This window comes from Canis aureus, chromosome 33, assembly GCF_053574225.1.
Source record: "Canis aureus isolate CA01 chromosome 33, VMU_Caureus_v.1.0, whole genome shotgun sequence".
In the NCBI taxonomy this organism is placed as follows: Eukaryota; Metazoa; Chordata; class Mammalia; order Carnivora; family Canidae; genus Canis; species Canis aureus.
In genome coordinates this window covers 23,147,025-23,174,729 of record NC_135643.1, presented here as the reverse complement: position 1 = coordinate 23,174,729, position 27,705 = coordinate 23,147,025, and the positions used below count along the sequence as shown (strand labels likewise).

Here is a 27,705-nt window from a genome sequence, read left to right as displayed (position 1 = left end):
GCAGAGGCAGGAGAAGCAGGCTCCTTGCAGGAGCCTGATGCGGAACTCGATCCTGGAACTCCAGGATCATGTCCTGAGCCGAAGGCAGACGCTCAACCACTGAACCACCCAGGCATCCCTGTTTATAGGTTTTAAAGGACATTGCCAAATACTGGTCATAGACTGGTTCTGGTTTATGATGAAGTTTTTGTTGATCCAGAGTGAAATTATATTTTTCAATTTAGTAAGAATGCTTTCTTTTTGTATATGAAACTATGGTGATAGTAGATAGCAATTTTTATGGCTTTTTGGTGAATGAATTAATGAGTTATTTTGTTGTAAGGCTAATATTTATATTCTTTTTTTTTCCCAGTTACTGTTATAAACACTGTACTTTCTCTTAGTTTTTACATAACCCTGTGAAGGAAGTACTGTTATCAGCTCCATTTTACAAATGAAGAAACTAAAGCTCAGTGGAGTGTCACATATAAGTATACCCATCTAGAAGGTGCCAGAAGTGGCATTAAAGCCCAGACAGTCAACTGTGTCTATTTCTACTTTACTTGGGGACAGAAGCAGACTTAACAGGTCCATGGAATCATTAATTCTGGGAGTAATCATATAGCATGGCATTTAACAATATTGTACTGATTTTTTTAAATTGTTTCATACTGCCATCCTATTAAATGTTAACATCTGAGGATATAGATTTTGTGTTATGGTTTTGTGGACGTTCTTCTGTTTCAAAATAAATTTAATGTAAATACACTGCTGATTTGCATAGTAGCAAATTATGAAAATAATATAATGGAAGCATACAGGCACCTCTAAAACTGAGAATGTATCATGTATGTGTGTGGTTATGTGTGTTTCCATGTGTGTCAGCATAATCATTTAAATGATCAGTTATGTTTTTATTCTGCTCTTTTCTCCTGAATAGCTATTTGCTTATTTGTGTCTTAAGTGGAGGATTTTAGACATACAAGATACTGGATAAATAAAATAGATGAACTTATCAGAAGTAGCTTCTTGCAGAAAAATCTGTGGTTTAATTAGTGATGAGTAAGGTAAAAATAATATTAAATTTTGAGGCAGCTGCTTTGTCACTATTTAAAATTATTATCTTGACATATAAAATGTATTATTTAAAATATTAAATACTTTCCTGCACACATTCTTGACAATGTTAAGACATATTCCCAGAGAAGATCTTTAGATAGTTCATAGTTCAGTCCTGGCATGGCTTTTGTCTAAGGGCCAGATAGCTTATCCTTCTACTATTTTGATCAGCTCTCCACCAATGTCACTGAGAAAGCATTGTCTCATGAAATAATGTGAAAGTCCATGGAGAGGTTTGGGACATGAATCTATCTGTTGAAGAGGTAACCCCCCCCAAAAAAAACCCCACAAATAAACCCACACAAAATACCCAAGAACTATCAAAAGTTCAATGCTCATTTTTAAATATTAAGCACTGAAAAGGAAATGTTATATATATGTTTATTATTAAATGTCACATATGTATTTATACATGTAAATATATAATATTTATACTATGTGTATATATATCTCCGAGAATAAATTAAAAACTAGTAATAAGTCTCCTTTATGTTGTTTTTATCACATGAAAATAATATTTCTCATAAAATGGGGATTGTAGAAACAGGATTTTACAGATTATATGACAATAGAAAAAAACCCCAACAAACCAACCCCATATCCAGGGGGTAATCAAATCTTTTTCAGAGATTTTTATGAACAGCATCGTGTTTAATATTCTGAACAAAATTTAAATTCCTCCTATCATTTGGTCACTTTTTTTACTTTAGTTTGATATGTAATATGCTTCTCTGTAATTTCTGTTCATAGTTGATATTGTGGTCCATATATTCGCTAGTTTTAGATATAGCAGAATTGTTTCATTCTGTTCCTTAAGATATTTGTTTGTTTGTTTTAAAGATTTTATGTATTTATTCATGAGAGACAGAGAGAAAAAGAGAGAGGCAGAGACACAGGCAGAGGGAGAAGCAGGCTCCATGCAGGGAGCCCGATGTGGGACTCGATTCCGAGATGCCAGGATCATGCCCTGGGCCAAAGACAGGCGCTAAACCGCTGAACCACCCGGGTGACCCAAGATATTTAAGGTTTGGACACCAAAGCTTTTGAACTTAAACTTAATAAGGGTCATATGTAGCCAAAAATAAACTTGACCTCTTTTGCTCTTTCTTTAAGCCTTTCTTAATTTTTTTTTAAGATTTTATTTATTTATTCATGAGAGACAGAGAGAGAGAGAGAGAGAGAGAAAATGAGAGGTAGAGACACAGGCAGAGGGAGAAGCAGGCTCCATGCAGGGAGCCCAACATGGGACTCGATCCCCGGTCTCCAGGATCAGGCCCTGGGCTGAGGCAGCACTAAACCGCTGAGCCACCTGGGATGCCCTTAATTTCTTTTCTAATGCTGTCTTCTGAATTGTCTTCTTTCTTGTTTATAATGAACAAAGCCCTGTGAAAGAGTATAATTAGAGTTAATGGGTAGGACAATTGTAGATAAAAATTAATAAAATTATTAACCAAACTTTCTTTTTCTGTTATGGCTCTATTTGTAGTGTTTTGTTTTAATAAAAATTGATGTCAAGATCACTGTTTTATTTACAGTGTCTTTCTTTTCAGTTTCAAATTCTTTGTTATATTCACGACAGTATTGTTGTGTTCTTTAGATTTTATGATTAATGTCAGACATTTTGATATTAAAAAATTGATTTGGAATGCATGAATTTGATTCCATTTCAGAAATGCAGTTGACAGTCACAATCTCTGCATGTGCTATTTGATTTGAGATGCCATCTGGTGGTATGCATTCGATACATCTAGTTGTGCTTTTCACTGCCATCAAAATCTTTATCCTTCCTTGTTTATGAAGGCGAATATTTGTTGAAATGACTTGCAAAGACATTTGTTTCCATTTCAAACTAAGGGTTTTGTACCTTACTTTCTGTTTTCTCAAACTATTATGCCTGTTTGCTTTGATCTTTATTAGCATAATCCGATTCTTTCTTAAAAAAACATTGACTTCAAAAATCAGGCTCCAGTTTCAGGAACTCAGTTTAGTTCACAGAAGTGTGTAGATATTCAGCATCTCCTTTAAGATCATGATTACGTATATCTTTTTCATTTTATTTTTAAATGCTAAGTCTGATTGGGTATTTGGATTTCATATGATGAATAGTAGATTATCAGATAATCATAAACATGAAACAAACTATTCATTTAAAATTCTCCTCCTCATGTTTTAAACATTAAAGGCCAATTCCTTCAAAGGTGGACCTTAGGTTAATTTTAACTACTGCTTTCTTTGCCTTCTTCAAGAGATAAGCTGTTAATACTTATTAAATATGTATCAAAGCTAGGTGACAATTTGGAAAGTTAATTGTCTGCATTATTGGTATAAAATATCCATTCCACTTGAAAACCTGAAAAATATGAGTTTTTAGTTGGTTTGGTTGGTTGGTTCTTTTGTTTTTGGGCTTTTTCAAATTATTTGTGGCTGGTTAGCTTAGCTTATTGGAGGGCATAGCAGCAGTGAGGTGATTTATAGATTCTTTTCTCTCTGTGGGCTTCAGTATTCTCGGATTATATTCAAACTTCTGGTTCAGCCAGTTTATCTGGTGAAAAAGAGAGAGAAAATAAAAAGAATGGAATGAAAAGAGGTGAGAAAAGGAAGTGTGATTTAACCTCTGCTGTGCCAGTCACCTGAGGTACATCTAATGACAGTGACATTGCCTAATGACCTTGAGGCAATAACTTTACTTTGACCCTGTGTGGTATCAGGGTTAAAAATCATGGATCCCTAGATTCATATTTTGGATCTACAATTTTCTAGGTATGTACCATTGGGCAGCTTGTTTCACACCTCTAAACCTCAGCTTCCTGATCTTTGAAGGCGTGAGGTGTTAATCTCATGCCTGTCACTCCTATAAAGTGAAATGCTGCAACCACAGCACTCAGACAGAGTTCCCAATTAATAGTAGCTGTGTTGTTATTATTGCTTTAACCGTTTTTGTCATGGCTGTTATTATTGTTATGTAGCTAATATTCCAGTCATCAATTCTCTTCCATTGTTTGGTGATTAGAAGTACAGAGAGCTTTTAACTGTGCACCTAAATATTATAGCAGACATCACACTTCTCCTTTTATGGATAAGTAAATACTGAGAGGGCTGTGGAATGAATGAGGGAGCAAACAGGTCCTCATGTTGATGGCTTTCCACCACTCATCCTTTCTAAATTGCAAATGAGGCTTAATTTTAATTAAAGAAAAATCAATTTTGTATTCATGGACATTTTTCATGCAGTGAGTACCCCAGTTAGAAAGAGGGAATGATGGACCTGGCTGGCTCGGTCGGAAGAGCATGTGACTCTTGGTCTCAGGGTTATGATTTTGAGCCCCACATTGGCTGTAGAGATTACTAAAAAAAAAAAATAAATAAACCTTATTAAAAAAAAGAGAGAATGAAATTAAAAAAAAAAACTGTGAAATGTAAGCTATTAAGATGTCTTTTAAAATTGGAAGTAATTCAAATGTGGGAGGGTGGGTCTTGCTCAGGCATCCCGTGTCGAGCGATAATTCTCCATATTTGACAGCTGAATATCATTCTGATGCAAACCCATTTTCATTTCAAATTTGAGTGGCTGACTTTTTAAATAATAGTTCATAGAACTACCAACAAATTATCTAGATTTTACATTTCCTAAGTAATGTGCAACTGTAGCTTGCTCTCTGACATTTATGTCAGTAAAATATGACTGGGATTGACAGTGATATTCTTGTTTTCTTCCATTGGCCACCCTAGAGCCAAAAATCACTTGATATATGGTATTTGTCTTATGTATAAGACAATGTATGCTACACATAAGACAAATACCATACATTGACATATTAAGATGGTTCAAATGTTTTTAAGGTTTTCATTTATTGGACATTTGCCCTGGTACAAACGCTGTGCTAGATACATACATACAGTGATGTCCAATTACCAGGCATCAGGTTGCAAATCCTAAGATGGTTTAGAAAGTCTTGAGTGTTCCATTGTCTATAAATGTCTTTAGTACCCTCTAATACCTGTTTCCTTCATGATCTCTTTATTTTCTGTGACCTGTCTACAATGGCATTCTTTCTGTTCAGCATCTTTCAAGTCCTTGAACATGGCCACCTTCCTTTTCAATAAGAGAGTTGGCACATGCTGTTCCTTCTTTCTAGACTATCTCTCACCCCCATACATGCATCCAATAATCGTGAATAGTCAGATTTCAGCTTAAATGTCCCTTCATTATTCTTCAGGGAAGCCTTACCCTGACTAGCCTGTATAGTACCATGTGCTTTTGCTTCAAAATATTTATCATAGCAATAATAATATTATTTGTGTGATCATTGGACAGAGCTTTTTCTTTCTCACTAGACAGTTAATTTCACACAGGCTGACCCCTTGTCTGCTATTGGCCACCATTTTATTCTTATCACATAGCAGAGTGACAACCTCATGGTAGACATTCATTAATATGTGCTAAATGAAACGATGCATGCGTTACCTCAGTTTATAAAGTTTATCATATTTCTTGTGACCACACATACCATGTGTCAAAGAGAACCAGAGACAGACATCAATTAAAGTGGAAAAACAAAAAACAACAACAGATTTTATTCCTAAACTATTGCAAAGGGGAAAAGAGACCAGTAGAGAGCTGAACTCAGTTCAGAATACAAGGACAAGTGGGAATTCATAGCCAAACTGTGGGGCAGGGAGGTCTGTGGATGGAAAATGACTAAGAAGAGATATTAAGGGTAGGGAGATTCTTGGTACCACTGGACAGGCAAGCTCAAGATGGTCCAAAGGATGAGCCTGGAGGAAAATAAGTCTCAGAGGAGCCCTTCTGAAGTTCGGCCCAAGAGAGACTCTTTGTCAGTCCCTTCTCTTATTCCAGAAGACTCATTCTTTTTCTCTCTCAACAACATAAGTCCGTTTTGCATTCGGTCACCTTTTGTTCATTAAGGACCAACTAAATCATCTGTTGAGACTTGGTGACAGTTGCTTTACTTTGTAACCTGGAGACATTTAGTAAGAAAGATACCTCTGAAAGTAAACAAAAAGGCAGAGATTAGAGGCTAAATCAACTCTAGGCCCAGCTTCACAGGCCTTCATGGATTCACAAGAAGTCCTAGAACCTGCCATATTTCCTCAGTGGTGTCAGCACTATGGCAGGAATGCAAGAAATTTCTTCATTTGCCTCTGGAACCTTCCTGGTTATGACAAAGACATAAGTTAGCTTAGTGGGACAAAGTGCAGGCAGTCAGTTCCCTCCATATCCAGAATGATGCAGTCATAGAGGACCGTGTATGGAGTTTCTCATAATTAGTAAGTCATAGATTCAAGGCCAGTAGTGATGTTGTCCAGGAACAAGGTGAACTGCTTCACCAATGAATAAGATGACTCTGATATTGAATCAAATTTCTTTAACCAGGCAAATGGATTCTTTCAGATGGTATCCAAAAGGTGACAAACGTTTTACAAAAAAGTGCTGAGGTCATTGGATGGAATTTAGGCCCAATTCTGTTGCTGTATTTTCTGAATCACCTCCCCAAGAACTGAGTTCACCTACAAGGAACCTGTGATGTCCTGGGCACCTCTTTGGTTTCCACAGTGAGTGAAGGGTGAGCTGGAAGGCGTGGGTCATCATTTTAGAGATAGTTCAAGAAAAGAAGAAAATCATGGAGGATTAACTATGATGAAGAGATTGGGAAAACTGGTAGGTTAGCAAGATCCAGTCCAGTTGGCTAGTGGCAGCCAATAGTGTTGGTTTCCACAGACAGAGTAAGATAGGAACTAGTCAGGAGTCATAGAAATAATTATTAGCTGGGGGCAACTAGAAAATGCAAATTTTGAGGGTGGGGAAATGATTTGTCAGAGATGGTTCTCTATAGTTAGTTGGGTTGAGTCTGAATAATCAGGCCAGGAAGGCTAATGGGGACCTTTCCATTGAGATGAGGGATATTGGAGGGACCGGTAGCAGCTCGGGAGCCTTGTGATGCATTTAATGATGGCTAGGTAACTGTAATGACAAATGTCCATTTCAAGAAAGGGACTGGTTGTAAAATCATGATGGAAACAGACATGACCCTTGCAAAGGGCGACTGGAATAGTTTTGGGAATTGACTCATGATGGATAATTGTCCATTTTAGAATGATGGAAGGAAAGGGAAGAAGCGTTATAGCAGAGCAAGCATTATGATTGATCAAAGGCATCTGGGAAGAGTCAGATGTGCCCACCGGAAGGGGAGCAGCATACCAACAGTCTGTCCAGTAGAGGTCAATAGGACACCGTGTGACTGTAGGTATCTGGTAGGATACACTATTTTAAGGGTCAGTAATCATCACGAATTTAAATAAAGTTTTGAAATATAAACATTAGGTTTCTTTTTGAGGAGATTTTGATTTTCTCTTGAAGTAGGGCCTATTGGTAAAGCCATACTACTGGCAAAAATTAAAATATGAACATTTGTGTAGAAAGTAGAACTAAAATACAGCATGGATGTGTTCACCCTTGTGTTCCAGGGTTTTTTTGTTTTGTTTTGTTTTTTTTCAAGTAACATCTACATTCTGTATGTAATGAGAATGCTGTCAGGATGAGGCTCTGCTACCTGGTAAAAGATCATCTTTAAAATCAACCAGACATAATAAATTTTAATCCTCCTGACAAGTTACCTAACATATATATCCCTCTGCTTTTACTCATCTTGCAGATGATTGAAACAATTTCTGCCTTACACTGCTGTGAAACTTGAGGCAATGTATGAAAAGTTCCTCACATGATACCTGAGATGTGGTAGGATCTCGGTGAATGAAAATTATCATTTATTACCGTTAACATTGATGCTTATATACTCATACCCCCAGACCTACTGTATGTACATGGGTGGATTATTATGCTTATCTTTAGTAAAAAAAGAAAAACTATTTTTCTGTATGTAGCATCCTACACTGGACAATGATAGTCACTGTTGTAGGGACTGTGTTATTTTGTCTGCAAAATTCAACAATCATTTTTGCTAAGAAATATCAAACATTTGCTGATTTATTCAGTGCTTATTTCATATATGCCCTTTTGGTACAAATTGGAATTCATTAAAATAATTCATGATTGAAAATTCAAAAATTCCACTCAGAGAATCTACATAAACTCTTTCCTTGTTTTGTTTGCTGTGTTTTCTTATCCCTTTGAATTCCACCTTTCATCTGACTCACATATGAGTTACCTGACATTTGTTTGTTTTGGTTCCAAGTAGGATAGTTGTTTTGTTGAGGATCTTCTTGCCATTATTATACTAAAAAAATACCTTTTTTTTTTTTTTCTCAGCATAACAGGAAAAGGAAGATAAAAATAATGATACTGGTGAACACTATTGTCTAAAAGCAGTGAGAAAGAGTACAGGGCCCTGAGTCAGGAATCCAGGGAGGTGGTGCCAGTTCTGACAATTTCTTCCTGCAATTCATGAGAAGATTATTTGCAGTGATCTCAAAGCCCTTTTTCGTGTTGATTCTATGAGTATATTTCTTACTCAAAGTACATATTACATGACTTCAAAGTGAGTATCTTGATTAGATACTTCATTAACCTTATCAGGGCTTCCTCCTGCCACCCTTTCAAAACATCTCTGTGTCAAAGCAACAGATAACCTCCACTTGTGTTATTGTGTGATTTCGCTTCCCACCATATGAGGGTTTCCTGAACATTTCAGAACCAATGGTTTTATTATTGTGAGTTCTTCAATATCCAGAATGACTTCTGTCATTAATAAAATCATCTGTGTTATTATAGCTGACGCTTCCCTGCCCTTCTCCATATGGCGTTTCTTTTTTCTTTAAAATGTAGAAGGCCTATTTCACCAAAGTACATTTTATTCTTTAAGCATATGATCTTTTTATGCTTTTCTAATATAAATAACAAGTAGATCAGTTGCTTTTTAATTGAATGACTTTAGGGTAGCTATATTTTAAAAAAACATCGTGAAAAGGGAAGGGATTTGTGAATTTTAAGTAATATATTCTGATAAATCACCATGACATAATGAGAAATATATATATGGATCCCACCCCCAGTTTCTGACACAGAGCTCCTAAAACCCGTATAACTTCCTGAGGCAGGAAGTAGTTATGGTAGTTATAGGAGTGTCCTCACTCAACACTACTAAGTACCTTGGAGATTCCTGGGTGATAGAAGCATCTTTTGCTCTAATGAGGTCACTCTGACCTGGAGGGCTTCGGGGTGGGGGTGCGTCACCAGAAAGACCAAGCCATGATTAGAAGCTTGGTACTTTCAGCTCAATCTCCATCTTCCAGGGAAAGAAAAGGGACAGGAGATTGAGTTAATAATCTTATCATGCCTGTAATGAGCCTCCATAAAAATGTCTGAATTATGGGGTTTGGAGAGTTTTTGGGTTTGTGAGTACAACCACATGTCAAGAAGGCAGTGCATCCCAACTCTACAAGAACAGAAGCTCCTGCACTTGGGATCCTTACCTTGTCATGTGCCTCTTCATCTGGCTATTCATCTGTATCCTTTATAATATTCATTATGATAAACCAGTAAATATAAGTAAATATTCCTCTGACAGTGTGCCCAGCAAATTATTGAGTGGGGTGGGAGGGAGGGAGTTGAGGGAACTCCCAACTTTGTAACCAAGTCTGGCAAAAATGTGGTATCCTGGGGTTAGAAATTGGTTGGTGTTTATGGGCAGCCCGGGTGGCTCAGTGGTTTAGCGCCACCTTCAGTCCAGGGTGTGAGCCTGGAGGCCCGGGATGGAGTCCCACTTTGGGCCTCCTGCGTGGAACCTGTTTCTCCCTCTGCCTGTGTCTCTGCCTCTCTCTCTCTGTGTCTCTCATGAATAAATAAAAAAAATCTTAAAAAAGAAAGAAAGAAAGAAAGAAAGAAAGAAAGAAAGAAAGAAAGAAAGAAAGAAAAGAAAAGAAAAGAAAAGAAAAGAAAAGAAAAGAAAAGAAAAGAAAAGAAAAGAAAAGAAAAGAAAAGAAAAGAAATTGGTTGGTGTGGGAGAAAAGCCTAAGAAATTGGTTGGTGTGGGAGAAAAGCCTAAGACATACGGTGCCAGAAGTTATGTAAATAAACAGTGCTCCTTTAATCATAAGCTATTGATGATTTTATTGGATGTTGACCTCTTTTACTGAGTTTTTTTGTTTTTTGGGGTTTTTTTTTTTGAGGGGTAGAGGGATTTTTATAGTGGTTGCATATTAGTAATAGTAATAACATAATAACTTAATGAACACTTCCTTTATTCCTCTAAGGGTTAAATATTTGCTCATATATCTGATTGTTGGCCATATCAATCTCTATTATTAAATTCTTACGTTTGAGAAATATTTGAATTTTCTTCCTGTGATTATTGTCCTGCAGTGAACAGTCATCTTAATTTTGTTTTTGGAAGAGATTTAGAGATAACTTCAACCACCAGTCTCACAGATCAGGAAACTGAAGGGCACTTGGTCTGGCAAGGCCACTCACTGCTACTTAGTGCCTGGTCAGGCCCAGAACCTTGGTCCCCTCCTCAATGGCCCACCACTCACCTTTGTTCTGTCACCTGTTTGCTTCTGAACTATGGAGAACGTTGATGATTTTACTTCTGCAGCATGTTCAGTGCTACTTTCATATACATTTAGCAGATTTTAAGAGTTATTCTTTAGTGATAGACTTGAGTTTTTCTGCTCTTACCTGGCCTATAGATCACATTATTAACTCACTTTTCCCTACTGATCTTTATTTTATTTATTTTTTAAAGATTTTATTTATTTATTCATGAGATACAGAGAGAGAGAGGCAGAGACATAGACAGAGGGAGAAGCAGGCTCCCTGTGGGGAGCCGGATGTAGGACTCGATCCTAGGACCCCAGGATCACTACCTGAGCTGAAGGCAGACACTCAATGGCTGAGCCACCCAGGTGCCCCTCCTACTAACCTTTAAATAGAGTAAGCCCTTCATGTCCTTCTCATTTTGTCCTTGACCTGGAATTTTCTTCTGATTCTTACATCATAGTTGGCAGCCGGGCACAGGTAATGACCTGCGGGGCGTGATGTTTGTCCATTCCATGACTATCCCTATTTAACTGCTGGAAATGTTTCCCTCATCTTCCCCCATAATTACCTTTAAATGTCTTCAGACTTGAGAAAGTTGGGTTTTGTGGAGACCACATAATGCTAATGGAAGTCTACCACAGATCTCATTCTCCATTTCCTGTGGAAAACAGAACAAAATAGAATGTTTTAGTTTCCCAAACTTACTCCACGGTGTGGTAAAATCAGCTTTATTCATTTTATTTGTGCCTAAAGAGCCAACAACATTCTGCCCCTCTCCTGCTGAGGTTTCTTTCTGGCTAACTCTCTCAATTTGCAAATAGAGAGTGGAAGATGCTTCTTACACCCAATGACTGTTACTTCCTGGTTTCTTCCTTCTTGTCTAGCATTTGGGACAGATTCAGGCACTTGCATTTTTTAATATAGTGTACGGCTGCAGAATTATAAGGTACTCAGTGTGTGTGTGTGTGTGTGTGTGCGCGCGCGTGCGCGTGCGCCATAGACAGCTTTAACTTCCTGTGGGCTCCTCAGATACTCCTTTCTTAGCAAATACTCAAATAGAAGCACAACAAAGGGGGGCACCTGGGTGGCTCAGTTAATTGACTGTCTGCCTTCCACTTGGGTCATGATCTCGGAGTCCCACGATCGAGTCTCGTATCCGGCTCCCTGTTCAGGGGGAGTCTGCTTCTCCCTTTCCTGCCCCATCTTGTACTTTCTCTCTCAAATAAATAAATAAAATATTTTAAAAAAAAAGAACTGTAAAAAAGTAGTAACTCTGGAGGAACATCACAGATAAAAACAATGCAAGCAGTATAGTGGGAAGTGTAGTGCACTGCTCCCTAATCAGCTGGGATAACCTTGGAGCCACTTGACTCACCCACTGTGTGTCAGTTTTCTCTTGAGAAAATGAGCCAGACAGCAAGGTGCAAGAATTACCTGGACGTCACTTCTTTTATTCACTGAAAATTGGTTGTTACCGTTTCCCAGGAGTCTACCACAGACTGGCTCCTACATCCCCATTTCAGCTATCACCTTGAAGGCTCCCATTATTACTCTGAAGGAAGGCTTTTGTCCTCTGTAGGCCCCTGCTGATTTATACAGCTTCAAAAACGAGTAGTCTCAGGCCAGCTTCTTCTAGAATTCTTTATTCCTGTCTTCAGGCTGTGTTTTAATCTTCTCATCCAGGGCATTCCCATATTTTTTTCTTCCACCATTATGGATTTCTTAGATCTTTTTCATGTCATCCAGTGTTTTTCAGGGCTTTGACTCTTACCCTAGCCCTCCACTCCAATTTCACAAATAACACCCTTTCGCAAGCCACAGGGTGCCTGATCAAATGCCAGCTCTGTCACCTCCCAATCCTTAGGTCTCTCAGCACTGTGCCCCTTCAGGCTACTTACACTCTCTGTGCTTCAGTGTTGAGATCAAAGAATTGTTGTGGTGATTAAGTGAATTAATACCCTCAAAGCTCCTAAAGCATTGTCTGGCACTGTGATGCTATGTGATTGCCGGCTATTGTAATGTGACTGCAGGAGATGTTCCCTCCTCCCACCTCACTATTCTTCTTGGCCAGCTGAGGATCTCATCTTACCCATACTTAGAATGCATGTCTGTTTATATTATTCTAGATAAAGAAGGAGACCTTAGCTGGTGCCCACTGGCTTCTCTTACATACTTCAAATTATGTTTAATCTCAGATTTAAATTTGAGCACACATTCTTTCTGTTCCTCTAGTCCTAAAAGTCATTCTTATAATTAATACCTGTGGTTTTCACATGTTGTTGAAAGGAAATGCTGTACTTAGTTCAAGAAAATGCTTTAGAAAAGATTTAAACCAGAGTACAACAATGCATAAATACCAAAGGATATTTAAGTTTATTTTTAGAAAATAGAAGACACCTAAACACTTGACTCTTCTGTGACTCAGTCCCCAACCCTAACTAATTTTGTGGTATCTTAATGGAAAAAGTTAATCCATCAGCTAGTTTGGTTACTTCACTTTCTTGAAAAGAAATATTTCTGGTTCATGTTTTAAGAGTTAATATTAAACAAGTCATGCTGAAAGAAGCCAGCCTTGTTAATGAAAACATAATAAGTATTTACTAGAGCTATAAAATATCAAATGAGCTTAAAAACTTAGAGATCCTTTGGATCACCTGGGTTGCTCAGTGGTTGAGTGTCTGCCTTTGGTTAAGGTTGTGATCCCCAGGTCCTGGGATCGAGTCCCACCTCAGGCTACCTACAAGGAGCCTGCTTCTCCCTCTGCCTGTGTCTCTGCCTCTCTCTGTGTGTCTCTCATGAATATAACAACAACAACAAGCTTAGAGATCACTCAATTCAGTGATTTCCAAACTGTTTATTAACAACCCAAGTCTTTTAATAATGAACTATGATCCAAAACTTCAAATATACAACAGAGAGGCCCTGGTTAACAAAAAGATAATTGCCTACCTTCCCTGTGACCAAAGACCATACAGAAACAGAGTTGAGAAATATCAGCTCAGGTAAACTTCTCCCTCAACCTTGGAAAAAAAAAAACTGAGGCTCAGAAAGGTTTGTTCCATTACAGGGACATTCAGCTAGTTCGCAGATGAACTGGAGGTAGAAGTCAACGGCCTTAACTCCTACATAAGCATAATTTCCCTATTTCATTTCACTTCTACCCTAAGAAATTATTGTTACAGTTATTTATAATATTCTAGAGTATTATGTTTGGAATATGTTTTACAGCTGGGACTTTGGGGTGGGACTGGTCTAGGTTCAAATTCTGGATCTGCCCATTTTGTTAGTTAAATGGCTTAAAGCCTCTGCACCTTGTGTTACAATAAGATTTTCTTTCTCTGAAGTAAGAATGATACTAATGATACTAATGGATACCTCCCTGGGTTTTTATAATGCTATCACATCAATAAATGCTATCTTATTACTAGCATTGACATGGTTGTTGTAATTATTATTATATTCAGTTAGCTTATTAATCAGAAATGACTTTGAAAAATAAAAATAAAGCTTAATTAAATTAAGTTAAATTAGGTTGAATGAAAGTCCTCTTCAAATTGTTTAAAACTTATACTCAGAAAGGGTTGTCATCTTCATATGTATATCTATAATTGTATTTGTATCTATATTTGTATCTCTATCTGTAGCTATATCTTTATAAGTTCTGACATCACTGCCTTTCCTGGTGCATAAGAATAAGTGTGTGGTGTAAATATAACAATGTTGTTTTTCAGCTGTTGATAAAAATGTAGACTGTTGAAGCTGTATATAACTGTGGAAATCACTTAGTGTTTCATTTTACTGTTGCAAAAAATAAGCCCGCTAAAATTTGGATTTTTTCCCTTAGCACATCGGGTTTGCAAAATCTTGTACTGCCAAGCACTGCCTTCTCCCTCCTACCACAGGCTAAATAAACACTCTGCCCACCACACATCCATGTATTACTCATAGCAATGTAACTGGGCCTATAGGACGTTTTTCACATAACACCTACCATCACCCCACCACCCCCTGCAAAAAAGTAACACCCAATGAAGAAAAGCACAGTTTCTTCAATCTCGAAAAGCCAGTGTCAGGGCCCAGGAGCCATCCTCAACGTCTCAGCCATGTTGCACTGGCCGGATGGCTCTGCTCCTATACTAAGGAGGCAGGCATGTTGGTAGAGAGGAGTCTGGCGGGAAAGTGGATGTATGGAGCTCATGTGTGTATGGAATTTCACAGATCTTGGGATGCTGATTTTAAATGTCCAGGTAACGATGCCTTAGAACGAAGAAATCTAATGTGTAACTATGCAGTGGGTTGATTTTATTCATCTGAATTGGTGATAATGAAGCAGTGGTGCAATTTCGGAAACCTTTTTTATAGGATCATTGTGAAATGTATTAAAGTGATGCCATGGTTTTTACAAAGAAGGAAACTTAGATACATACGTTTAATATGCCTTAAGGGAATGAGAAAGTAAATGAATTCTTGGTGTAAGTTAGAGTCTGTCCTGGTTTAGAGATTGAGTCCATTCCCCTTTGCATTAGTGAACTAGTTGATTTCACGGAAGTAGGTCTAAACTTCCTAAGATTCACTGTGGAAGGGGTCACATGGCTCAGAAAGAAGTTGAAATGTGGAAGGGAGATGGCCCCTTTAAAGATTTTAAAGGGAAAGGGAAGTGGGAATAACATTTTAGGGACATTTAGTCACAAGGGAACTGTGATGAACAGAGCGTTAGTCACAATGCTAGGCACTCTCATACATGTTTCTTTAAGGCCTTCAATGGCACTGCTTTTGGACAATAAATTTAGTGCCAACTCCATGGCAGGCACTGTTCTAAGTGTCTGGGATATACCTGTGAATAAAAGGCAAGATCAGTATATATCTCTCTTTATAAATGAGAGAGCCAAAGCTCAAGGATGTTAAGCAGCTTGCCGAAAGCCGCAGGTAGGAGTGTCAGGAATGGGATTTGAATGCAGGTTTCTGACTCCAAGTTCAAGTTTGGGAAATATAGCATGAATTACCAGGCACACTCTTGTCAAGCGTTTTTGCCTTCAAAACATAATTGCTAAAACCTCTGCCGCCTTCTTCTGGGCCAGTTGTGAGAATTGAGTGGTCTTCTGGATGTGCTGGGTTTTACTCTCTCTTTCTGTCACCCACTGCTCTCTAGGGCATTATTAACATTCTGGGTTAAGTCTATGTCCAAATGTGACTCCTCCAGTGGAAAATGCACATCAGCCTTCTATAGACTGTTATTCATTCATGCAGTCACTTGGTCAACAAATATTTATGGAGTGCTGCCATGCATCAGGGACTATGCTAAATATGGGGGGTCCCAGGGTCAATGAGAGACATGTTTATTTTCATGTGATCCTTATATCCTAGCAGAGATGGGTATCACACAAATTATATAATTGTTTATATTTGTGCTAAGTATTACAGAAGAAAAATGGAGACATGCCTGTCTTCCTTGAACCTATACCTAATTCACTTTCTAAGTGAATTAGTAAATAGATGAATGGTTAGAATAAATTCCTCTAGAGTGGCAACTGAGCACAGGCACTTGAGCGTCATCATGCCAGGATTCAGAACCCAATCCTGCTGCCTACAGAGCTTTGGGACCTTACCCAAGTTACTCAGCCTCCCTGTGTTCCAATTTCCTGTAGAATAGAAATAATAATGGTTGTTGTAAGAGTTGAATGAAGGTATACCAGGAAATAATTTAGAAGTATGCAAGACAAACAGTAAGTGCAAAGCTTGAGTGATCATTATTATTATTATTACTATTGTCATGTTGTAGAACTTCTCAGGAAATTCTTTTACCCACAGTGTTTGCCTATGCTGTTAACCTTCTAAGAGTTTGTTAAAAGGATTGTTCTATAGTTGGCATCAGAACCAACCGTAAGGCTTTAAAGAATACATGTATTCAGCTCTGTTGTGGAATATTCTTATTCAGTAAGTCTGGATATAGCTCTACACTTCAAAAGCTTCACAGATGACCCTGATTCACACCCCACGATAAAAACTGATCATTTTAAAATGACTCAGAAAGGAGATTACACACATGGTAGAGCAGGAGTGTCAACTCCTGACAGCCACCCAAGGACTTTGCTTTATGTACCTGTCCTTTAGTGAGTATTGAAAAATGTGATCAGTAAATAAAAGAGATAAACAATTAAGAATTCCTGTAGACTCTAGTTAATTCTTTTTTCCAGTGGGCACTTGATTTTTAACATTTTTTCAAAATACCAAAATAATTTATCAATTGCCCAAATAATTTTGACTAGCCTAGAATGTGAACTCTTGGGGAATAGGAATTTTTGTCAGTGTCATTAATGTACCAATGTATTGGTATTTAGTAGATGCTCAATAAATAAGAGTTTAAATGAATTTAAATGGTGCAGAGACAGAGCTGCTAGGTATGAGGTTGATTTGAGTATGGTGGACATTTTTGCCAAATACAAAATTCTCATTTTTCTCACACCTCTCACCTCACCCCCTGTTGCTCTTTCTCAGATTTTAGCTGCTTTCCGATTAGCTAGCTTCTATTTAATTATTTGAATTAGCAAATAAAAAAAATTATTGCTTTCGTTTTTAAATTCTGTCTAATGTTCTGTATTTGTTACATGGCTGAATGTGGCTTGACAACTCTTGGGAAGAATTATAGCCCTGAGAGTCAAGGAGATTAAAGCTGATCATCTCAGCTACTTTGCACTGGGTTCTGGCTTTTGATCTCCTTGGGTGATTTTCAGTAAGAAGTAGGAGGATTTTTTTTTTCTCTGTTTTTCTATGTGGTTTTTTATAATCAAGGGGAAAATAATGTCTCGAGGCTTTAAATAACAGAGATTTTGCGTGATTTGTTTTAAGGTCACTATTCTCTTGTGATTTCAGTTGGTAATCCAGAAATCTTACATTTTTGTCTGTGGCTTTAAAGTATCTTGTGGTATCCTACGTTATGGCCCTTAACTGGGCTGTGATGAGGACGATGCAGGTAAGATGATAGAAAATAAATTCTAGATTTTACAAGGAAAATGATAGAAATGTGGGAAATGAGCCAAACACTTTAGGGCTGCCTTATAATACACACTACCTCAATTTAAAACATGCTGCATGACACTCACTGTAAAATGAACATTTTAGTCATTCAGAATCAACAATGACTACCCAAATTTTAAAGGATAGAAATCACCAGCATGGCCTGTAAACATGGCTTGTAAATAACTGGTTTCTGGATCAGCAATTTTTAAAGGTGCTTTTTATGGATTGCTTTAGTGTTGCAAAGTCATCACATATGAGAGTCAGCATTAAAAAAGGTATTTCTTGTTTCTGGTATGTAGCATTTGTATGATCAATCCCTGCTCTCTTTATAAGCAAATGCCGAAAACAGGATATTCACGTTTAGCGAGGTAAAAATTATCAAATCCACATGTAGGCATTTGGTAACTCACTCTTCCTGCATGACACATCTTTGTAAGCCTGTTTTCAGTTTACATTGATCTCAAGGGTTAGTTAGCATATGCATGCCATTACCATGATTGTTTTTCAACTTCAGTATAAAAGTCAGAGGCCGATTGACACTCCCTAGGGCTACCATGTGGTCAGGTATGCAAGTCATGATGAGGCAGCCCAGTGAATAGCACCCTCTGCAGTAGTGTAGGGCCCAATCGCCTGGCCCTTTGTAGTAGCTCTGGGCATGAACGCCATTCATTCTCCTCTTTACTGCTTATTGAGCACCTTCTCTAGGCACTGTGCTGAATCTGTATAGAAAGGATGAATATAAATTTCTCCCAAAAGCTCTGTTAGGATTTGGATAAAATATTCAGTTTCCTCAATTGCCTATTCACGATTACCATACTAGACACTCCGTTTCATCTTCCGTGAACCAGCAGGCCTGGTTGTTGACCCTTGTGTCTAGATATAATTGTTTAGGTACTTATCTGTAGCTCCTTATTGTAGTTAGTTATCCTTGTGGAAGAGTCAGTATCTCAGTTTCTTGTTTGCAGTTCTCTTGCAGTCTACGGGGTAGCTTTATCATTGTTTCATTTAATGCTTATTATCAATCACCCAGCAAATAAGTGTAAAAGGGAAGATAGAATTATCAAGAATTAGTTCCCAGAGTTTATCATTGCTTTATCAGGCTAAGGTGTTAGATTTGATGTGGATGTGGATCGTTGTATCTGTAAAAGCAGATGTAGCTATATAGAAGACTTGATGTAAATATCTAACATAGTATTAAAAGATTTTACTTGCTAGACATACAGATAGGATGATGCAGCTCCTAAAAATCAATTTCCAAAGAGTAGTATCTGTGGTCTTTTTTTTTTTTTTTTTTTTTTTTTTTTTTTTTAGTATCTGTGGTCATAAATAAGATTCAGTTTTCTAGTTCTGGAGCATATTTTTTGCCATCATCCAAATTTTAGTCCTCTTTCATTGGACTTCTTGGCAAGTTGACACTCTCGCCTCCTTCCAATACTTTCTTCACTTGGTTTTCAGGATTCCACATACTCCTATTTCTCCCTTATGTCCTAGCCACTTTTTCTTTTTCATCTTGGTGCTTCTTCCTCCTCTTAGAACATCCCAGGGTTTAGTTGTCCAACTGCTTCTCTTTATGTGCACTCTCTTTGGACATCACGTTTGTACTCTTGCTTTCAAAACCATCCTCAGTCTGATGCAATCTGCATCTCTGGCCCAGTCCTTTCCTCTAGGTCTGGGCCCCCATTTCTCACTACTTGATTCCCTCCATTTGTCTCCGTAAGCGGCATCTCAAGTCTAAACATGTCCAGAACCATCCTCCTGACTGTCCCTCTTACGTCTGCTCTTTCTACTGTCCTTTCTCATGGTATACAGCAACTATACATTTAATGTCTCTATATTTTTCATATCCTGTACGGATTGTCTCTGAAAATCCTTATGGCTCCGCCTTAAAGTGTGCCCAGAATTTGTACAAATCTTATCCTTTCTGCCTCTGCCCAGGCCTGAGCTTCCTTGCCAAATTGTTGTAGTGGCCTGCATGTAAGTGTTCTCCAGCTTCTCTCTTGCCACATATTCTCAACCCAGCAGTCAGTGTGATCCTGGTAAAACATAGGTAGGATTATATTACTCTTCTGCTCAATCCCTCAAGTGGCTTCCCTTCCTGCTGCAGAAGAAGACAAGTGCTTGCCTTCATCATTAAGGCCTTACAGACTGAGTTCCCCCCCACTTCTGTTCATATATCTCTTTCATTACATCTCCTGTTCCCTCCACCCTCCTTCGTTGACTTCAGCCTCACCTGGCCACCTTTCTGTTCCGCACACATGCTCTGTACTTGCTGGAGAGCTGATCACTCACATATCTGTACAGCCTTCACCTCCCCTGTGTCTTTGTTCAGAAGTAACCTTCACCTTAATGAGGACTTCCCTCACCACATTATAGAAAGCAGTGGTCCTCTCTCCTGACCCTCACTGCTTCTCGGGTACTTGCTGTCACACACTCTTATTTTATTTTCTTCTGTTGCACTTACCATCCAGTGATACACTTTGTAGCTCATTTTTTTAAAAAATATTATTATCTGTCTTTCTTACTAGAATGTAAACTCGCAGAAAGCAGTAATATTTATTTTTTTCATTGCTCTATTTTCAGTGTCTAGAAGAGCATCTAGAATATATTTGGCACTTGGTAAAATACTTGTTCAGTCCACTGAAAATGATTTACATATTTGCTAAGCCCTTTTTAGATGTTTTATACTATAGCTGTCTACCTGAATAAAACTTTGTCCTATAACCATGTGGCTGAGCTGTATCCCAAAAAACATGTTGTTCTATGCGCATCCAGAAACAACTTGATCCTAAGTTACCTTAACCAAGACCCACTACAGAGATAGTACGAATCATTATCCCTACTGTCCAGTAAAGACCATGACTTCTCAGGCTATCATGGCCACTCATAGAGCCTAACAAATTTTTCCTTCTACAAAGACATACTTCAGTATTTGTGCCACTTCCTTCAATTAATGAAACTAAATGGCATATTCAGGTGAAAACATTGGGATTTGACTTGAGGCAAATCATTCCTTGCCTAATTTTCTCCTGAATTCAGGTTAAAATGTTCAATTGCAAGTATAATTAAAAAGGAGAGACAGGAAAAAGTGAGAGACTGGCCATGTGTTATTATTTCAGTTTTTAAAATTGTCTTATTGTTCTCTAATAATCTAGGTCTTATTAAAATCAAAAGTACAGAGCAAATAAGTCATACTGCTTTGGCTTGGACACAGTGTTACAGGCTCTCAGATGTATTAATGTACCCTAAGGAAATATAAAATGTAAATAGCAGTTGGTAAATGTGTTTGTATTATTGTTGCTTAGGAATCCATAGAGGTATGATCTTTTTTATCCATCTTTTTTCTTTTAATCCATCTTTTAATTGATGAGTTAGGTACTTCTAGATGATCGACTTAATAGAAGGGAATATGAAGCCCATATGGAAATCCAAAATAACAGAAGATAGTCTCCACGGAAATAAACTGCCCAGTGGAGACTTATAGTGGCACAGCATGACACATGGTGTGCCACATAGCATGCTACTTGCAGATATGACTTCGGCACTGAGAAACCAAATTCTGGAAATGTTCTTTTCTTTTCTTTTTTAGCTCTTCTTTGGAGGAGGGAGAGTGTCTAGGGGAAAATAGCCTTAGGAAGCAAAAGGAATTGGCACAGAAATAAACATGGAATGTCTGTATCAAGACTGAATTTTGCATAATGGAAATCTTTGTTGGGTGGGAACTGTACTGCTCTAGCCGAACGACTGTCCACTGTTTCGGCACGAAAATGGGTTATGAGACACCATTGGATTGTGTAGTTCAAGAAGGCTGAGGTAACAATTGGTTAAGGTGAAAGGAAAATCTAACTGATGAAACTTGAGTGTTGAAGACAACATGTTGGTGTTTGATTGCCTGTAGGGAGAAGAATTTCTTTGCCTGGAAGTACTTTGTTGTCAACAGTGGTTGTTGCATATGCCTCATCCTAAAACACTTATAAATCAGAACATGCATGCAAATTCAAGTTAATTTTTTTAATCTACTAAATGGACTACATGTTCCAGCTTCTACCTATTTAAGTCTTGAAATTTTACTTCACCAATTTATTAAGTCTGCAGTGTTCTACCATTGCTCATTTTATCATAATACCATCCATCTGCCTTTCTCTTAATGAACTAGGTGAGGTGAGTCCCATTTAACATAAAAGTCATTTTGTTATTATTGTTATATAGAAATTTTTATGTGTCTGTGGTCTGGTTATCACCACCATCAAACTAATGTCAATTTGAGTATATCTCAGTAATGTAGCTTGATGCGTTCCTTTTATTTCAATTTTTAAATAAATTTAAAATTTTTTTTAAATAAATTTTATTTTAAATTTATTTTAAATAAAATGCTATCTCATAAAGGACTGCTTGTTTATGGATGGTAATTCTGAGATTAGGTAAATTTTGTTGATGTAACAAGTAAGTTTTGTAATATTTGGACAGTGTTTTGTCCTGTGTCAAAATGAGTTTCAGTGGACATTTCTAGGTAGAGAGAATGATGGCCCAGAAGGGGAATTACAAAAAAGCAATGGTCAGTACCTATGAGCTTTTACCAGGGAACATGAGAAAAATCTCTTTATTATGATAAGTAGCTACTAGCTAAGCCTTTAGCTCTGATCCTCAGTGCAGCCTGCAGAAGTGCTAGGCTGAGCCAAGTGGAGAATTCTTTCCTGATGTCCTAAGGTAGACTTAAAAACAATGCAAGATCTGCTTTACCTATCTCCATTCCTAAATTCATTCAGAATCTTTAAGTTATGGTATACTTACCCAGAGACAAACCAGAACAAGGAAGAGAGGAGAATGGAGAACACAGTGGGTATCCCAACACCCCATGCCCTGCTTCCACAATGCAGGCCTCTTACAAGCTCAAGGACTAGCAGGAGAGAAGGAGAGGAGAAGGAGCATGACAATAAGAAGAGATGCATCTTTTCCAGAAGGTCTGTTTTAAGTCTTGCAGAAGGGGTGGGGATAAGAAAGGATGAGAGAATAATGTTGTGTCTTCTTTAAAACCTTAACCGAACAGTTTCAGGGTTCACACATGCTTCTGTTCTGTGCTTTTGTGAGTCTCTCTGAAAACCCCACAACCTTGACTTGTGGATTGAGAAACATCCTACAGTTTGATAGATCCAATCACTAGTTGTTTTTTTTTTTTTTTTTTTTTTTTGAGAAAGATTCAGGGCAGGAATCAGAAATATGAGATATTTCATACCAAAAAAGAATTTAAAATAATTAAGTACCTGCAAAATTGTAAGAAGGGGGAGAGTGTCAGTGGTTTTTTTGTTTGTTTGTTTTTGTTGTTCCTTGTACTGCATACTATGAACAAATGTCCAGGAAACTATTGCCACCCCTCACAAATAAGGAAAACCCCAACAAAGCTATAACTTCTCACTGCCCCTAGGCTGGCTCCTGGTAGTAAAATGTGGAATTGGCTGTCATGAACAAGCATTTGCCAAAGCCTACAGTCCATAACATGTCAGGTGCTAGGGTAAGTAAGGATCACTTTGACTGTCCTTCACTTTTGCACATCCCATGAGTACACTTCACTGGCAGAATTTAAGCCTTATCCAGAACCTTCGTGGCAGGAGAATGGGAGAAATGTAGCTGTTAGCCTTCCAGCCCCTGTTATGCAGGAAGAGTACAGAAGGGGGTGGTATGAGTACTGGCTAACAAAAGGTGTGTCAAAGGTGTGCCCATCTGCAAAAGGAAGAAGGGGAAGCCAAGTGGAAATTTTCACAGGGAGAGGAAGAGTCAGATTTGTTAGTGAGAAATTTTAATCCAGGTACAAGATATTATAAACTATATATATAGTGGTGTGCATGCTTGTGCGCCTAAGAATGCTTCTCTTTGGGTGGATTGATTGCCAAAAATTAATTTTCAGGAGTTAAGGAGGGAGTCCTATTTATTTTCTACAAAAAAAAAAAAAAAAAAAAAAAATCAAAGGAATAGAAATCAGTTGTTTAGCTACCTGCTATATGTCAGGGGTTTTTTTGTTCGTTTGATTATTGTTGTTTTTGTTGTTTTTAAGGAGCACAGACTGGAAAGATAGAATTTTCCTACAGAATGCATGTATAGCCACATCACTTAAAGACTTCTGCCTGGGAAAAGAGAAATCAGCTTGCCTGCCTCAGAGCAACTATGGTGTGCTGGTGAAGACACTGGCCTCCCTGTTCTTTTGGGAGCAATTGAGTTTTCTCTTATAAACCAACTCCCATCTGTCCCTTTCTTAGATTCTTCAGAAATCTGCAACTGTCGTTGAATTTGTTCAGAATCCCTTTATCAACTATTGTGGGAACTGCACAGCTCTCACCTTTATGTGTTAAAAGAGATTTTAGGATTGTGTAACCAAATTGTCAGTTGAATATTTTTCCTTAATGTCTATATTTAAAAGATTCTTGGGACTGCCAGTCTTCTAGAGCTAATGAATTCTTTCCCATTTGGCAGCAGATAGCTTACTGCCAGCCCCTTTCCTTCTGATAAATGTTCCCATAGCAACACTAAGGCAATCTGTTTGGTTTCATTAAATACCAAATTACAGCCTGAGAAAACGTATAATGTATTATACCATATTATAGCACCTAGTGAAAGGACTCATGGGTGATTGAATTCATTGTGATTGTGGGGCAGAGGTGGGGGTGTGTGTTCAAATAATCAATAAAGAGATTACATTTCTTTTTGTGAAAGAGAAAAAGAAACTCTTGAAATCTGAGTCATTATTTTGAACTTCAACAAGGATTCACATTTGCTCTTGATGGTAGCATATCTGAATTTCCCGAGCTCATTTTCCTCTGTAGTCCTAAAACCTGTCCCCTTGTCATCCATTTGGATACTTTCACTTACACAAATATTCTGAAGAATACTTTAATTTTTCTGCTTTTAACCATACTTTTAAAGAACAGATAACCTCTGCGTATACAAAAAGCAGAGATGTCTATTGATTTATGAAAATCGAAAGTGTGCCATCCTCTTTTTTTGCAGCAGAGTAGTTTAAAGACGTTTGCAGCCTGAGAGAGTTGATGTAACTATTTTAAGCAATCCAAAAGGAAAACCTGGCTTTTTGGAAACAAACAGGAAAAGGTAATAATCATCTTGCAAGGCATATTTTGCTTCTAAAAAATTCACCATAGTCATAGTGAAATTTCTGTTTGCATTTAACATAATTGGATTCTTCATTTATATGTAAGTTGGGGAATATTATTTTTTGACCAGGTCAATGATATTTAAGTTTGAAGAGACTGAAGAAATCGTGTTAGCTATTCACCTGCTTCTCGAGATGAAAATCTGGGTTAACATCATGTTGTACCACTTAAATAATTACAATTTTTATTTGGCACTTACACCTCAAAAAATGTGTATGTCGTGTGTTGGGGGCGGGGTGGGGAGGAACTTTAAAAAACAAAAAACTTGTGGCAAAAGAATAAGTTATTTGTCTAAGATGAACCAAACCTTGTTTGTAAGTATTAGAAATATTTACTACACATGATCTTTGCCAGTGGGTTTTCCATGGAGAACTAAATACAGGGACTCCTGAAGTTTGGTGGCCACTTTATCATTGCAATTGCTGTATAGGTTTCTACTTACCACATCATAAAATTATATGGCACATAGCAGTTTGGAATAGAGTGTGGAATGTAGCAGACATGCACCAACCATACTTTTCTTCTTCCAGTTTTGTGGGGGTTTTTTTTTTTACCACTTTCGGAAGGTAATTGTCACTTTATCATGTCATGATTTTTGTAATGATTCATACATGAATATTTATTTCTATTAGGCTATTTTCAATAAGAACTGGACAGAATATTTTATAGAGCCAATCCAATTTTTGTATCTCTATGAATAATACTGCCCCTAGCAGTGGCCCCATTACTGTGTATAGACAGTTTTGATGTATATATTTCAAGTATCTGGAGCAATGCAGAAAAAGGCAGTCCTGGTTGATACCTATTTTAGAATTAGCCCTACATCCATAAACGTATATTTTTGAAAGATTTATTTCTGGAATTATGCAGTCCTACAATAAGATTAAGTTTTGTTCTGTGAATTTTTAAACTGGTGACAATACAGCACATAGTTTAAGAATAATTTTAAGATAGGGGCAAGGTGAGTTTTTTTTTTTTTATTCCATTTTACTTAATTAAAAATAAAGGTTCATGTAAACCATTATAGAACATCAATTTAAAAAACTGCCTTTCTGTTGACATTAGAAAAAAGTCAGTCTTATTCACGGACTCTTAAAAAAAAATTCTGGTAAAAAAGCTATCATAAATTAAACCTGTCTCTTTTGAGGGGAAGAGTTGAATTATTATAAAATCCCTGATCTCTTCTGATTTAATAGATCTGGATTAAGTCTGGGGCAGGGCCCGTGTTCTTATCCTGGGTGGGAGGGGTGGGTCAGTGTGTGAATGGGCAAGAAGAGAGAGAGAGGAAACCACCGAGTACTTACTTACTTAGGTCAGGGTGGTGAGTGGGAAGAACGGCCTCCTGAATCAGAATGCCTATATTCTAGCTTGTTTTCCCCCTCTGCATGAGTTAATCCATGGGCCCTGGGGCCAGACTGGCAGGACTAATCCATCTCAATCTGCTGTATGACTTGCTATCCTTAGGAACTCAGGCCACTTACCTAAAACTCTCTGTGCCTTTGTTTCCTCACTGACATAATGGAGTTAATAATCATACCTTCCTTAGGGAGCTGTGGGGGTTAAATGAGCCAAACCCCAGAGTAAGCCAAACCAGCTCTTAGGATCATTGTTTAAATTTCTTAACCATATTGAGCCTAAGTTTCTCTCATTCATAAAATGGAATCTTAGGAATAGCGTAAAGATTAAATAAAATGGATGATAATGAAGACAAGTACTTAGTAAATATTACTAAATATGAAATAACTTTTAGCTAATAAAAATGCTTTGACTAATTTTCATTCTCCATTGCATCAAACATTTGAGTAATAAAACTTTAACTCTGTCTGGTAAATTGCAATTTATTTAGAGAGCAACAGGTTTTGCTATTTAGTTATTTTATTGAGGTATAATTGATATGTACTATTGTATTAGTTTCAGGTATATAACAGAGAAATTTGACATTTGTATACATTGTGAAATGATCACCACAATAAAGTATAATAATATTAATTACCACCTGTCACCATACAAAGTTGATACGGTATTATTAATTATATTCCCCATGCATATATTACATCTCCATGACTAACTTATTTTATAACTGAAGTTTATATTTCTTGATTCCCTTCACCTGTTTTGTTCCCCCAACTCCCCGTCCTCTCTGTCCTCTCTGACAACCACCAGTTTCTTCTCTGTATCTGTGAATCTGGGTCTTGTTCTATTTGTTGTTTTTCAGATTTTATATATAAATGAAATCTTGCAGCCTTTCTCTTGTCTGATTAATGCCACTTGGCATAATATGCTCAAGGTCCATCAGTATTTCTGCAGATAGCAACATTTCATTTTAGATGGCTGAGTAGTATTCTGTTATATATATATGAAACACATCTTCTGTATTAAGTTATTGAGGGACAGAAGTTATTTCCATATTTTGGCTATTATAATTAATGCTGCAGTGGGACATAGGGATGCCCATGTCTTTTTGAACTAGTGTTTTTGTTTTTGTTTTTGTTTTTGTTTTTTTCCCAATAGATACCCAGCAGTAGATTGCTGGATCATAATGTAGTTCTATTTTTAATTTTTTTGTGAACCTTCCATACCATTTTCCATAGTGCCTGCACCAATTTACATTCCCACCAACAGTGCACAAGGGTTCTTTTTTTCTCCACATCTCTCCAACACTTGTTATTTTTGTCTCATTTTGTTGATAGCCATTCTAATAGGTGTCAGGTGATACCTCATTATGGTTTTGATTTGTATTCGCTTGATGATTAAACATCTTTTCATGTGGCTGTTGTGCATTTGTAGGTCTTCTTTGGAAATATGTATACTCAGATTCTCTGCCCATGTTTTACTTGGATTGTTTGTTTTGGTTTGTTTTCGATATGTATGAGTTCCTTATATATTTTGAGTATTAGCCCCTTATTGAAAAATATG

General features: G+C 37.4%; 1 protein-coding gene across 5 annotated transcripts in view; it reads left to right on the top strand.

Annotated features, from left to right (window-relative positions):
- The window catches only part of PPP3CA (protein phosphatase 3 catalytic subunit alpha), a 308,774-nt gene that overhangs the window by 156,966 nt on the left and 124,103 nt on the right, over nucleotides 1–27,705 (top strand). Inside the window, exon 1 of one of the 5 annotated variants that reach the window (XM_077882135.1) lies at nucleotides 14,613–14,862. The exons of the other annotated variants lie outside the window; for them this stretch is intronic. Within the exon in view, the coding sequence (XP_077738261.1) occupies nucleotides 14,766–14,862 (97 nt within the window). The 5' untranslated portion in view covers nucleotides 14,613–14,765. Of the gene's footprint in view, nucleotides 1–14,612; nucleotides 14,863–27,705 lie in introns of those variants that run through there. 5 annotated transcript variants of the gene reach the window in all.